The sequence below is a fragment of the Bidens hawaiensis genome, unplaced genomic scaffold (assembly GCF_021521415.1).
Source record: "Bidens hawaiensis isolate Kalapana, Puna unplaced genomic scaffold, B.hawaiensis_p1.1 tig00011271_1, whole genome shotgun sequence".
Classification (NCBI taxonomy): Eukaryota; Viridiplantae; Streptophyta; class Magnoliopsida; order Asterales; family Asteraceae; genus Bidens; species Bidens hawaiensis.
Window position 1 is genome coordinate 890 of NW_027491878.1, and position 14,093 is coordinate 14,982.

A 14,093-nucleotide genomic window follows, 5' to 3' on the forward strand; every position below is an offset into this window, starting at 1 on the left:
AAAAGAATAAAGAATCACATCGACTTCTTTTTGTATACGTTTGTAAACACGTTGATGATCTATATATAGATATCATGATCATAGTTAGAGCGAAAGTTAATCTATCGACTATCATATATTAACTTAGATAAATAATAAGTTTAATGAATATAGGTTTGCAAAATTAATAGAAAGAAATACTTTTAGATCATGTTAGATTATCATTTGTTGGACCATGTAATATAAATATCTGAATATTTTCCATGAGGTATTCTAAGTTAATAATAACAAATAGACAAAGCAAGACATTAACAAGATCGCACATGGGATCATCGTATCTAAGAATCTAGATCTGCTTGCAGTGTGCGCCTCATCCGAACCCAAATAATTGGAGTTTTTTATCTGAGAGACGCTACAATGCTACAAGATACTAACAAAAAGGGGAAATCAAGATAATGACCAAACGGACACAAAAAGTTGACGAAATGACTTGATATTTTTTAAAAAAATTACCCATCATTCCATCAATACACGATGTAGCAAATCCATACACTGGACACAATAGATTTCCATCTTAACAATGTAGATCTATACATAGCGTAGCAGGTCCATACTTTTGCGCCAAGGCTCATACCATTACACCAAACTTATTTTTTGAATGCTTTTTTATGATGCTATCAACTTAAATCTTTTTTTTAAAACTTGTTTTAAACAATATTTGTAAAAATATATTTTTTATTTTTATTTATTTTAAATCAATTACAAGTTACAAAACAAAATACATAATAAAGCAATAAAATGATTAAATATAACAAAAACATTAAAAAATAATATAACATATAAATACTTCTTTTAATTAGATTTGTTAATACATAAAAGATGGTTTTGTAAATTTCACCAAATGATATGCTTGTATAGTTGTATAAATCAGGCAAACCAATTCATTAACAGTTTTTATAGAAAATGAAATCACAAGAGGACAGGACATTTTTCCTTTTCCAAGTCTATCTTACAATTAAACACATAATTCACAGTTTTCATCAACTCCGCAATTTTCATGAATAATAACAATAACAAAGCACTTCCTCATAATACCTCATACCTTAGGAAGCACAATTAGCCCATCGCATACTTTTGAGTCCAGCTTCGGGCAGTCGTCTCATACTTGTTCCGGTCAGTTTTGTACATGTGAGCAATCTCGGGCACTAAAGGGTCGTCTGGGTTTGGGTCCATCAATAGGGAGCATATTGACAACAATACCTAAAAATAAAAAATTACAAAATTAAGTTTGCTTACAAAAAATAATAATGGTTGTTACAACAATGGTTTGTAAAACACGAACCTTGGAGATGGTAAGAGCTGGGCTCCACTGTTCTTTGAGAATATCAAGACAGATGCTGCCATTGCTGTTGATGTTCGGGTGGAAAACTTTCGTCCTGAAAGCTACCTAAATAAGTTTATCAAACGCGTGTCTGTTAAGCAGCAAACAGAATGAAACAAGATATGAAGTATAACTGAAGAAAATATAATACAATTTCCATAGCATAATACATGGGCTCTTCATAAAATATATTATTAACGCTTACCTTAGGTGGCTTAAAAGGATAGTCTGGCGGAAAATGGATAGTAACTAGGAAGACCCCACCGGAGTAAGGACTGTCGGGAGGACCCATGATTGTTGCTTGCCAGTGAAACATGTCTTCCGCCACTGGGCCTAAAAATATAAGCGACAAACTTTGGGTAAATAAAATGAAGAATTGATGGTTTCTTGCATTGAAATACAATGAACATCTACATATATACAGATAAATGCTTGCACGAAACTGTTCCATCGGTTGCGTCGCATACGGCCAAGTTGGATTACTTTTTAACCTCAACAAGTCAGATAAGAAAATAACCAACAGGCCATACGCAAACACACACACAACGACGGTACACATTTGCAGTTTGGACACACATCTACAGACTCAGTGAACCTGATTAAACTCGTTGATGAAGCGACAAACAAGAACAACAAAAGAAGCGAGTATCGGATGCATAGCATATGGTCATGTTGGGTTGGTTTATTTATACAGCTTTTAAGAAATTGCATTATCATAATGTAAGAAGCTAATCCTAACAGTTTTGAAGAAGTCCTTATTAGGCTTATTAATGGGTATGAAACTGTGTTATCTAAAAGCATCTCGGACACGGTTTTTTGTTAATAAAGATTACAGAAGCTATTTTTTTAACTAGCAAACCAAACAGCCTCCTAACATGTTTCAAACCACTCACTAGAACTATTACCCTTTCGACAAAAACTTAACAGAAAACAACAGTATATATTATTCTGTGAGATGAGATATATATATATATATATATAAACTAGCAGAAAAAACAGAATTTTAACTCCATTATAATGCTTTAAAAAGCTGATCTATCTACTGTGACAACACAATCACTATGTTAGAGCTCAACAAATATTCATGATCTACAACATATATATCAACAAATAAGCAAACCTATACTAGAAAATACTTAACCTACACAACCGAGCCTGTAAACGAGCCAAGCCTGAGCTCAGCTAGCTCGTTTTGACTACATAGCTCTTTTTCTAAAGCTCGATCTTGGCTGGTGAGTTGTTTGTTCAAGCTCAGGCTCGGGTAGTTTATAATTTATTTATTAAATAATTTATATATGTTTTTTCTTAATTCTTTTTATATATTTTAATACATAGAGGTGCACAAATCGGTTTTTTAAAAAAAACCGGTTCGGTTATTAACCGGACCTGTTTTTTTCGTCCAGGAAAAAAACCGGTTCGGTTAATAACCGGACCGGTTAATAACCGGTTTTTGTGTATGAAAACCATAACCGGTCAAACCGGTTAGGACCGGTTTAGGAACCGGTTAGAACCGGTTAATAAACCGGTTTTTTTATTAACCGGTTTTTTAATAACCGGTGGGTTTTTTTTTTTTTTTTTTTTTTTTTAAAAAACCATTATTTTTTCACAGTATAAACAAACCGGTAACTACAAGGCAAACCGGTAACTACAAGGCAAAACGGACTGACTCCATTCTTTGCTTTCGTTGTTAGGGTTCTTTGCTTGGAAGATTAAAAACACATAACTTTCATTTATAGCTTTTACATTAAAAATACAAACATTAAATCGTTATCGCATATTCGTAACTCAAAAATACAAACATTAAAGAATGCTTAGACACGATTACATTAACAACTTGCTGTTTCTTACTCATTATTTTCCTCGCTACCCGATCCCGAGCTATTCCTTAGGTAATCGTCGTACGCGGCTTCTTCATCGGTCATTGGTTGAGTGTGTCCTTGATTGACCTCGTCTTCATACAAGCCCGCCTCATAGTCCATTTCCCCCTCGAGTGAGCGTTGATGTTGTGCCCTATCTAAAGAGTCCAAGTAATCCTTGTAGCAAATAGACATCTCTACAGCTGGTGGAGTGAGTCGAGTCCTCCTAATCGATATAACCCTGCCAGAAACAGAAAAAGCAGACTCCGAAGCTACCGTGGAAGCTTGGACCGTTAGTAAATCTTTGGCCATGGCGGCGAGGATCGGAAACTCATCCTCCTTACCTCTCCACCAAGCCAGCAAATCAAGACTTCTAAATTCATCTGGAGTCACGTGTTTCACAAAGTTGGTACCACCATACTTTCATGATAATCGACTACGAAATAAGAGCGTATGGAGTGGTAATGTGGTATAATTGAGCGTGAGATAACAAAATAATCGCGTATGTAATAAACGTTTAGAGCGTTTGGAGTTATATAATCGAGTGTGATCTAACCAATACCCAACCTAAGCTATATATAGATGTTTGTGGGGGTAAAATGGGGAAAAAAAAAACGGTCAAAAAATATAAAAAACGGCTATATGGCCGTTACTCAACGGGAAAAAACCGGTTTTTAACCGGTTAACCGGTTTTTTTATAACGGTCAAAAACCGGTTTATAAAAAAACCGGTTAACCGGTTTTTTTAATAACCGGTTATTAAAAAAACCGGTTTTTTAATAACCGGTTATTAAAAAAAACCGGTTTTTTTTATAACCGGTTATAAAACCGGTTTTGGCTCCAAATTGTGTAACCGATATATAAACCGCCGTTTGTAAACCGGTCAAACCGGTTTAAAAAAAACCGGTTTTCTTAAAAACCGGTTTCCGGTTTAAACCGGCAAACCGGTTCGAGGACCGGTTTTTTTGACCACCTCTATTAATACAAGCCTTAAACAAGCCAAAGCTCGTCTGTGCAGTGTGAAAAAGCTCGCATTTTTTATCGATCCGAACTCGAGTAGCTCGTTTCCCCAAATTTCAGGGCAGATTACATATATAAGCCTAAAAACACAAGATCTAATAGAAAATAAAAATAATAAAAAATGAGGATGGTAATAGATTAGATGATACCTGCACTGCAAGAGGTAGGCGGATCTTTCTGAAGATCCTTGAGCTCTTTCAAGATCCGCTTTGAAGCCATCGAATTACAATTACAATTACAATTGCAAACCCTAACTTCAATTCAATGACGTAAGCAACAGCTACGTGTTGGGTAGGTATCAAATTAAAGAGAGAGTAATAAGAAGAAAGTACGCAATCGATTTACCTCAAAGATCCTCCTCACTTCTCCTTATTATTATTATTATTATTATTATTATTATTATATTAGGATTCCGTCAATTTTTTTGATGGCGTTTCAAGAAGAAATGGTATACGTATGAAATTACCATGAAATAGCCACATTAAAATACAAAAAGTAAAAAAACAAAACAAATTAAATGTTCATTTGACCGTTGAACTATTTCATCAACTTTTTTTTAAACACCATTGACCATACAAATAATTAATTTGCTTGTTTTTTTTAAAAAAGGTTTGCGTAATTTCTTTTGTCTACGCCGCGCAAATCACGCGTAGACATTGTCTTTTGTAGACTGTTTGTTTTCTCGAATAATTTTATTAAAGAACGTCTGCACAAGGTCTTCTTGGTGCAGATTTGGCTCATCAACTTCCGATATCTTCTAAGGTCTGTAGAAGATTAAGGGGGTGTTTGGCCTAGCTTTTTTAGCTTTTTTTTTACAAAATAAGCTTAACTTGGTGTTTGGCTTAGCTTTTTAAGCTTATGCTTATAAGCTTATATAAGTTCATTTGAATAAGCTTATTAGAAGATGGTTTTTTAGCATATTTGATGAAGCTTATTTGTTTAAGGGTGTAAATTACTCATTTGTCCTCAAATGGTGGTGGCTTAGTAATTATTACTCTAACAAATTAAAGAATTTTGGATTTAACAAATTATTAAGACACATAATTAACTTGTAGAATATAAGTTAATCCAAAAACTTAAAAAGAGCTTATCAAATAATAGAAAATAAGCTATAAGCTAACTTTATATATAAGCATAAGCTTAAAAATAAAAGCTAGGCCAAACATCCCCCTAAAACACCACACCCTACCAACACCCACTGTCCACCCCCATTCGCCACCACCACCCACCGTTCGCCACCACTCTCTCTACCTTCGCCCCTCAGCCTCCGCCGACCACCACAACCGTCCCACACCTGTAGGCCACCACAACCTCGGGTATATTGTTTGGTTTGGATGTTATTATGTTGATTACAAGAACAATTTGACAAGGATACCAAAGTCTTCTGTCAACTGGTTTATAACAACGGATTAAAATGCACAATCATTATCACCCACTGCTTCTATTAACTAGTTTATATTAAAACGCACAAATTGCACTAATAATAAAGAAAGCAAATAAAACTGATGTATATGTTGTATGATATCTTTATAGAACATGCTTACATAAAAAAAACTATGTTTGCACGGGAGCAACATAAAAAATGTACATGTAAGTCCAAGTTTTGGGGATTATAGCTAATAGATGTTAACATTTGGGATTTTAGTTATAATACATGTTAATTTTCTCGATTTTAGGTATAATACATGTTAATTTGCAGCCTTAGTCTAAACCAAACCCAAACCCAAGCTCAAATTGTGTTTATTTTAGCAGTATGCAAACGTTAAAAAAACAAACAGTCTTCTTGCAGACTGCAGAGGTTTGGTCCATATATTTTGCTACATTTGCCTGCAGATGTGATCCACAGACTGCAGACTACCTATAAAAAAACAAACAACACCTTAGTGATTCAGAGCTCGTCCTATCCCTCAAAAATATTTTTGAGGCCCGCGCTTTTTTTACGCCTAGCGCCTAGGCCCTGGAGAGGCCTGTGCGCCTAACGCATTTGATAACTATGATTCGGGTAGTATTTTTACATATAAAGCCAAGTTTATGAAATCTGGTACATGATGCTCCACTTGATGGTTCATGTTAATAGGAGCATCTTGATGGTTCATGTTAATTGATTTAGGGTTTTGTTGATTTAATTTTTTGATTGTGGGTGTTCAGGCCCAAATTATTCTTCTAAGCGTAATATATAAAATTTGCTTTATTGATTTTTATATTTGTGATTTACTATGCAGGTCAAACCTTTGGTCGAACCAACAAGAACCATCATTTATTCTTGACAGGATTTTGTATCAAAAAGTAAGTCGCTTTATGAATTTTTTAAGATATAATTGTAATATGTGACTTAATGATATGATATACACATAGTTATTAAAATCGTCCACCCACCGCGTCTAGGCGCTATTTTTAGGCGAGACAATCATTTAGCGACTATAATTAGGAAAGACGCTATTTTTGGGCGAGGCGATCATTTAGCGACTATAATTAGGAAAGACGCAAGGGCAATTTCCGGTTTTTTTGGTCTTTTTTAAAATTTTATGAGTTTTTTTATTATTATTTACTAAGTCATAAAAAGTTACCTAAAAAGGGGGAATTCACTTAATTTAATTCAATATGCCTATATAATCTTCGAATATTCTAGATGTTGAATACTTATTGAACTTTGTTATTGTTTAATAATTATTTTCGCTTGCTTTGCTGAATTTCCATTTTATGTTTCTTGTTATATTTTTTTTTTTTTGAAAATTGACTTTCATTAAAAACAAACACAACCAACGACTATCACCAAGACGAAGAAAGACGCCGAAAGTCAAAAACCAAAAACAACAATCACGTTACATCAAATAAACACCATCTTTCCAATCCACTACCCCTATCTTAGATCTATTTTTGTACCAAAGAAAACCCAAAGATTTTATATCCGCAACCATTTCCACCACCTTATTGTTCTTGCCCGAAAAAATCTTTTCATTCCTAGCCCGCCAAATCCTCCAACAAGTAATGATGACAATGCCATGAATAATCAATCTCTTGTTCCCCGTCGCACCACTAACCTTATGCACTTCCACCAGATCATTGACATGGAAAACAAAAGATCTAGGGATGTTGCACCATGAACCAATCGCATTCCAAACGGCCATAGAAATGAAACACCCGGTTAACAAGTGCTCGAGCGATTCCTCATTACTCTCACATAAAGCGCAACTATGATCATCACAATGCAAATGACGTCTAGCTAAAGCCTCCTTGGTTGGAAGAGAATCCAGAACGGCCCTCCACATAAAAATATTACATTTTTTCGGGACCCAATCGCTCCATTGAAAACCGAAACTCCCAGCATCCACAACGGACCGCACCATCCATCTTTTAATCGACGAAACCTCGAACTCTTTGCAGCTACCAACCGCCCAAGACCATGAATCTTCACGGTCATCCATCACCACCCCTTGAAGGAGATCTTCCAACTCTTGCTTCTCGATCACCTCCTGTTGGGAGCAAGGAGCTCTAAGCCAATCCCACACAATGCGACAAGAGGATCCAGTGACCACAACCGATCTGCTAACAAGACATTTTTATGTTTTTCTACCGCATATAAGGACGGATACTTGTCCATAATCGGCGCCGAACCCAACCACAAATCCATCCAAAACCGAACTTGACGACCATTCCCAACTGTGGCCCGGATCACTCTATTAAAACCCACACCATCAACCTTAAATTTGTTCCAAAACATAACACAATTCTTCCAAACCCCGGGAACCCCATTATTAACCGGAGCAAGCCCCCAACCGCGCGAGGACCCGTGAATAGACAACACTACTCTTCTCCACATCGCGTGATGATCGTTTAGAAATCTCCCAAGCCATTTAGTAATCAGCGCTTGATTATTAACCTCTAAACGTGCGATACCTAAACCCCCTTCTTTTATAGGTTTGGTGACTACCTCCCAAGCCACCCATGACATCTTCCTCACTTCATCCGAACCACACCATAAGAACCTTCTCATCAAAGCTTCTAAATCATTGATAACCTTCTTGGGTGCCTTAAAAGCGAAAAATAATAAGTGGGAAGACTATCCAGCACCGATTTAATAAGGGTTAACCGACCGGCAATAGATAACGAATTAACTTTCCATTTAGAAATCCTCTTCTTGAACTTGGACACAACCGGTTCCCAATTAACCACCCTATTCATGTTAGCGCCAACCATAATCCCTAGATAAGAAAACGGGATTCTACCCGGCTTACAACCCATGAAACCAGCTTGGATATCGATCTCACCATCTTCTACACCTACTCCAAATAACACTGATTTATGGAGATTAATCTTTAGCCCCGAACACAAGTAAAATATGCGAAGAATACGTTTCAAGTTATCAAAATTAAAAGAAGACCACTCTCCCATAATCATAGCATCATCCGCATAAAAAAGATGGGATAAAGTAGGACCTTCATTAGGAAGAGTAATACCATGAAACGCACCTATATCACAGGCTTGTTTCAACATACCTGAAAAAGCCTCCATCAGAATAATAAAAAGAAAAGGCGATAGCGGGTCACCTTGACGAATGCCTTTATGACACCCAAATTCGAATGTAGGGGATCCATTAACAAGAACAGATGATCTGGTCGCCAACAAAATACCACTAATCCAATTACACCAGACCGAAGGAAAACCCATCTGAGAAAGAACCGACAACAAGAACTCCCAATTCACATTATCATAGGCTTTATCGAAGTCAATCTTGAACATAAAAATTCTTCTCTCCCTCTTCTTAGCCCAAGCAATAACCTCATTAGCCACCAAAGGGCCATCAAGAATATATCTCCCGGATAAGAAAGCCGACTGATGCTCTGAGACAATCTTATTCATTACCGTTTTGAGTCGATTCACTAACACCTTCGACACAGTCTTTAAAATACAACCAATGAGACTTATCGGTCTAAATTCCCACAAAGATGACGGATTATTAACCTTAGGAATTAAGGTGATAAAAGACGATCCAACCCCCGAGCAAAAACTTTTAACACTATGAAAATAATCAAGAATATCCGCAAAATCCTTCTCGAACAACTCCCAAAAAAACCGAATGAACCTAAAATTAAAACCATCCGGCCCAGGAGCTTTGTCACTATCGCATTCAAAAACCGCCTTCTTGATCTCATGCACGGGAAAATCACTGATCAAAAAATCCGCCTCAACCGAAGACAAGATCGAAAACCCATATCCAATCAACCGAGGCCGATGTGTAATAGATTCTTTAAACTTACCAGCAAAGAAACGCAAAACTTCCTTTTTAATGAGAACCGGGTTTGTTTCCCACGCCCCATTCACTTCCAAACCCGGAAAATAATTTGAAGCTTTACGTTTATTAATAAAACCGTGAAAAAATCGAGAATTTTCGTCTCCATGAATCGCCCAATTACACCGAGCCTTTTGCTTCAAATCCCGGTAATAATGATTATCCAACTCGCCTAGCCGTCTTTTAATTTCGCTTAAAGACCATGTCTCTTCTTCCAACAAATCCCGAACCTCCATGGTTTGGTCCAAATCACGCAACTCTTGCTCCAATAAAACCCTTTCCTCCTTTTCTTTGGCTTTACAATCGATCGCCCATCTAGAAATAGCATCACGCAAAGCTTTAAATTTATACAACAATCTCGCGTCCGGAGAACCATGAAACGAGCCATCAACAAGCGTCTTCTTAACCAACGTCCCAAAATCCTCTCTACCAAGCCATGAATTGAAAAACCTAAACGGTTTGGGACCATAGTTCTTGGAAGAACCAATTTTCAAAACCAACGGACTATGATCCGGCTTATTCCTTTCGAGAGCAACATACTGCGCACACGGCCATTCCATAATCCCAATTAACGAAGATTCTGTCAATACGGCTTAATTTATTTCCTGCAACAAAAGTAAAACTCCTCCCTTTCAAGGAGTACTCATGAAGATTCGAATCATCAATGAAATCGTTAAACTCATTGGCCTCACCCACATTAAACAAAGAATTCCGCCTATCCTCGGCACACCGAACCGAGTTAAAATCTCCTGCCACAATCCACCTCCCATTACCCTCCCCGATCAAATCACGAATTTCCCTCCAAAGTGCTCGTTTAGTAACTAGATTTTGAGGAGAATAAACATTGAGAATATGAAACAAGCTACTCTTTCCTTTCACAGTGCCCGAAACTAGAAGCCAATTATTATTCTTGACCACCCTTTCCATACGAAAGACTTGGGAATCCCAAATCGATAATAACCCACCCGACCTTCCAGACGAAGGAACCCAATCAAATGAATACTCACCATAACCCCAAAACCGTCCCACATCCACAGAATCCAAGGAAACAAATTGCGACTCTTGTAAAACAATAAAACTAACCTCATGATGGACTCGAAGACCTCGAATCCAATCGGCTTTGCTAGAACTCCCTAACCCACGAATGTTCAGAGAAAAAACATTCATTGAACACCTTCTTGATAGCCTTCGGAAACAAGAACCTCTTTAACATTAGAAACAAAATCTTGCAAATTCTTAACACCTAACGCCTTACTCAACTCAATGGTCTTCTCCAACTCCACCTCAATCGGACCTTGGTGTTGCACCGGATCAATACCTCTACCAATCATCGAGGGCTCCGCAGTCTCTCCCTCGATGTCTCGAACCACCTCCGTATTAGTAGACTGCCCTTTGTTAAGATCCGGTGTTAAGAACACTCCTTCAACACCTGTCTCGATACCCCTAGTAACATCCGATGGCACGTGCATAATACCGATAAACCTATCAAGATCAAACATATCTTTATCCTCCCTTGGTCTCTTCTTAGGACGCTCCCTAGAACCACTACCCCCACTCCGATTAGAAAATAAAGACTTCCGTCTGAACTTCTTATGTCCCTTGCCTTTCAACACAGAAACATTTGTGCTATCAACGTTACAATTCTCGACCGCCTCCTCATTAGAATGATCATAAGAGTTCGAAAACTCACCGAATAACATAAACAAAATAATATTTTGAACGTTTAACAGGATTTCTTTGCTGTTGGTTTCTTTCTTGGAGCTAGAGATCCCCTTGGAGAGGTAAGCATGCTTTCATGGCTTATTAATCAGCAATAGCATCAGCAAATAACATAAACAAAATAATATTTTGAACGTTTAACAGGATTTCTTTGCTGATTGGTATATCAACCTTAACCGGTTGGGCTGACTTTGCTGTTTAAATTGCACGAGTCGTTTAATAGAAACTATGTTAGCGACCATTTAACAACAGCATAATAACAAATCCTATTTAACAAGGTGAATGATTTAAAATAAGGATAATAAAGTATGTTCACCTTTCTTTTAAATTTATTAAGGCAAGTAGTGAAGAACTGATTGTTTGATCGCACATTAATGAGATAATAAACTCTAAATCATTATATGAACGAAAGATAAACCAAAAATCACCACTAATAAAAAAAAATAACAGAGTCAAACTCTACTAATTAAAACAAGCAAAGTTCATGTTCATTATTCGACTTTAGGGGAAAGTTGGTCACTATGCAGGCCGCAAATTTAGTCCAGCTGTTTGTAAAATCACATCAGTGACGTGTGCAAACTGGTTGGGCTCAGTTCGTAAAAATGGTAGGCTGGTCAAAAACACAATATGGTACTTTCTTTGATACATGCCACTAATGTAATTTAATGAATCTCTTAACAGGTCTGAATACCGACTGCTTTAAAACCACTGCAGATGCCTAATTGGTACCGGTTCCTATCCTTGAAAGTTTCTAGGATGGCTTCTTTTCGTGTTAACTTGCAACCATTGTGAATTATATTCTAATGTTGTGCAAGAGCAGAGACGGAATAAAGTTAGTATTATTAAATACGGATGGTAAAGTTACAAATAAGACATGTAGAGATTTATAGTTTTTGTATACTTTGTAAATTGTAATTGTAACAGTAAGTTAATTTGTCAATGTTATATGTGATTGTTTGCTATTATCATTTTTCTTTATAAATTTATGATTGATATCGTTTACAATTGGATAATGCTTAAAGAATGTGCCTACTTTAATTAGTTACATTTGAGTATCCTTAGTGTGAATGTGCCAATGCTACTCAGGTATACAAGCAAGTAGGGATGAGCAAAATCGGTACTGGTACTGGTTGGTACCGGTACCGATTTGGTACCGTCGGTACCAAATCAGTACCAGAGTTTTAAGTTTCGGTACCGGTACGGGACGGGACCAGTAATTCCCGAATTTTTACCTTCAATCCCGGTACCGTCCCGGTCCCATACCGGTACCGAACGAAATACTTCGATACCGGTACCAAGAATTCGCAATTTTTGGGACCAAGATTTTCGGGACCGGGACCGGGACCGGTCGGTACCCGTACGGTCCCGATCTCATTCCTACAAGAAAGTAACATCTGCAGGTAATTCATTTGCTTATGTTGTTATTTATGTTATCAGTTAGTTTATCAAATTCCAAATTTGTCACAATTTTTTTCCAACTTTTTAAGGGTTTCTTTATAGTTTATCGGTATAAATGTTTTATTTCTAAATAAATAACACCAAATTTTGGTTTGCCACTTAGAATTAATAGTGCATAAACATCTTAAAAACTTATTAAAAAAGTCAAAATAAATATTATTATATGAAATAACTGAATTTAGGTATTACATATCATAATTATCACGACTTAAGGTGGATCTTTGAAACATCATTTATTATTTTTAATATTTTTATGAACAATCTAAATTATAAGTAATTTAATTAAATTATTTTTAACGCGTAATCATTTTCTTACGCAACAACTGAGAATGAAGTTTGGAAATATTAGATAAAGAAATACGGAATTAGTTGAAGACAATGTTGGATTCTCAAAATCCTTTGGTTCAAGGATACCAGATGGTAAGAGATTGTTTTAAAAACGATCCTGGTATAGTTTTAAAGTTGTGCATTATTGGAACAAGGCAAGAGAATGCAAGGACTTACAACATGCGAAAAAGTTCTAAAGTTTCAGCGTTATTCGTTGGTGATATTGATGACACAACAAATAAGTATGATATAATTGTAACAACTCAAAACAAATCTCTAACAAGAGTTAGAATATATATGATAGACCCGTTTTTACTTATGGCCAACTATATGTTGCTTTAAAAAGAGTGAAGAGTAGAGATTGTATTAAAATGTTTATTGGATAAGCAATGTAAAGTTACAAACAAAACAACAAATATGGTTTATAAGAAAATATTTAACAATTTATGAATTTGTAACTTTTAAAGTTTTAAATTATGTTTCTAAACAATATACTATGAATATTCTTTATTAGTAACTTATGTTTTAAGTACTTTATTTACATACGAATATAAATTGCAATTATATCAAATAATTCTTATAATAAACATATAAAATAAACTTTTGTCATCTTAAATATGTCTTTAGTTGACGATTTCATATTTCCACCCGTGTCGTACACGGGTCAATAACCTAGTGCTTACATAAAAAAAACTATGTTTGCACGGGAGCAACATAGAAATGTACATGTAAGTCCAAGTTTTGGGGATTATAGCTAATAGATGTTAACATTTGGGATTTTAGTTATAATACATGTTAATTTTCTCGATTTTAGGTATAATACATGTTAATTTGCAGCTTTAGTCTAAACCAAACCCAAACCCAAACCCAAGCTCAAATTGTGTTTATTTTAGCAGTATGCAAACGTTAAAAAAACAGTCTTCTTGCAGACTGCAGAGGTTTGGTCCATCTATTTTGCTAATATGCCTGCAGATGTGATCCACAGACTGCAGACTACCTATTAAAAAACAAACAACACCTTAGTGATTCAGAGCTCGTCCTATCCCTCAAAAATTATATGAGAG

The 14,093-nt window shown here is 36.1% G+C and overlaps 1 protein-coding gene across 1 annotated transcript; it reads right to left on the reverse strand.

Moving 5' to 3' along the window:
• Nucleotides 1–919: 919 nt before the first annotated feature.
• Nucleotides 920–4,630, reverse strand: LOC143537645 (SUMO-conjugating enzyme UBC9-like). The gene is made up of 5 exons (XM_077031367.1): nt 4,581–4,630; nt 4,385–4,489; nt 1,566–1,693; nt 1,322–1,426; nt 920–1,239 (listed from the first exon to the last, which is right to left on the reverse strand). The coding sequence occupies exons 2-5, from the start codon at nt 4,452–4,454 to the stop codon at nt 1,096–1,098; spliced, it is 447 nt and encodes a 148-aa protein (XP_076887482.1). The 5' UTR covers nt 4,455–4,489; nt 4,581–4,630; the 3' UTR covers nt 920–1,095.
• Between the last annotated feature and the right edge of the window lie 9,463 nt (nt 4,631–14,093).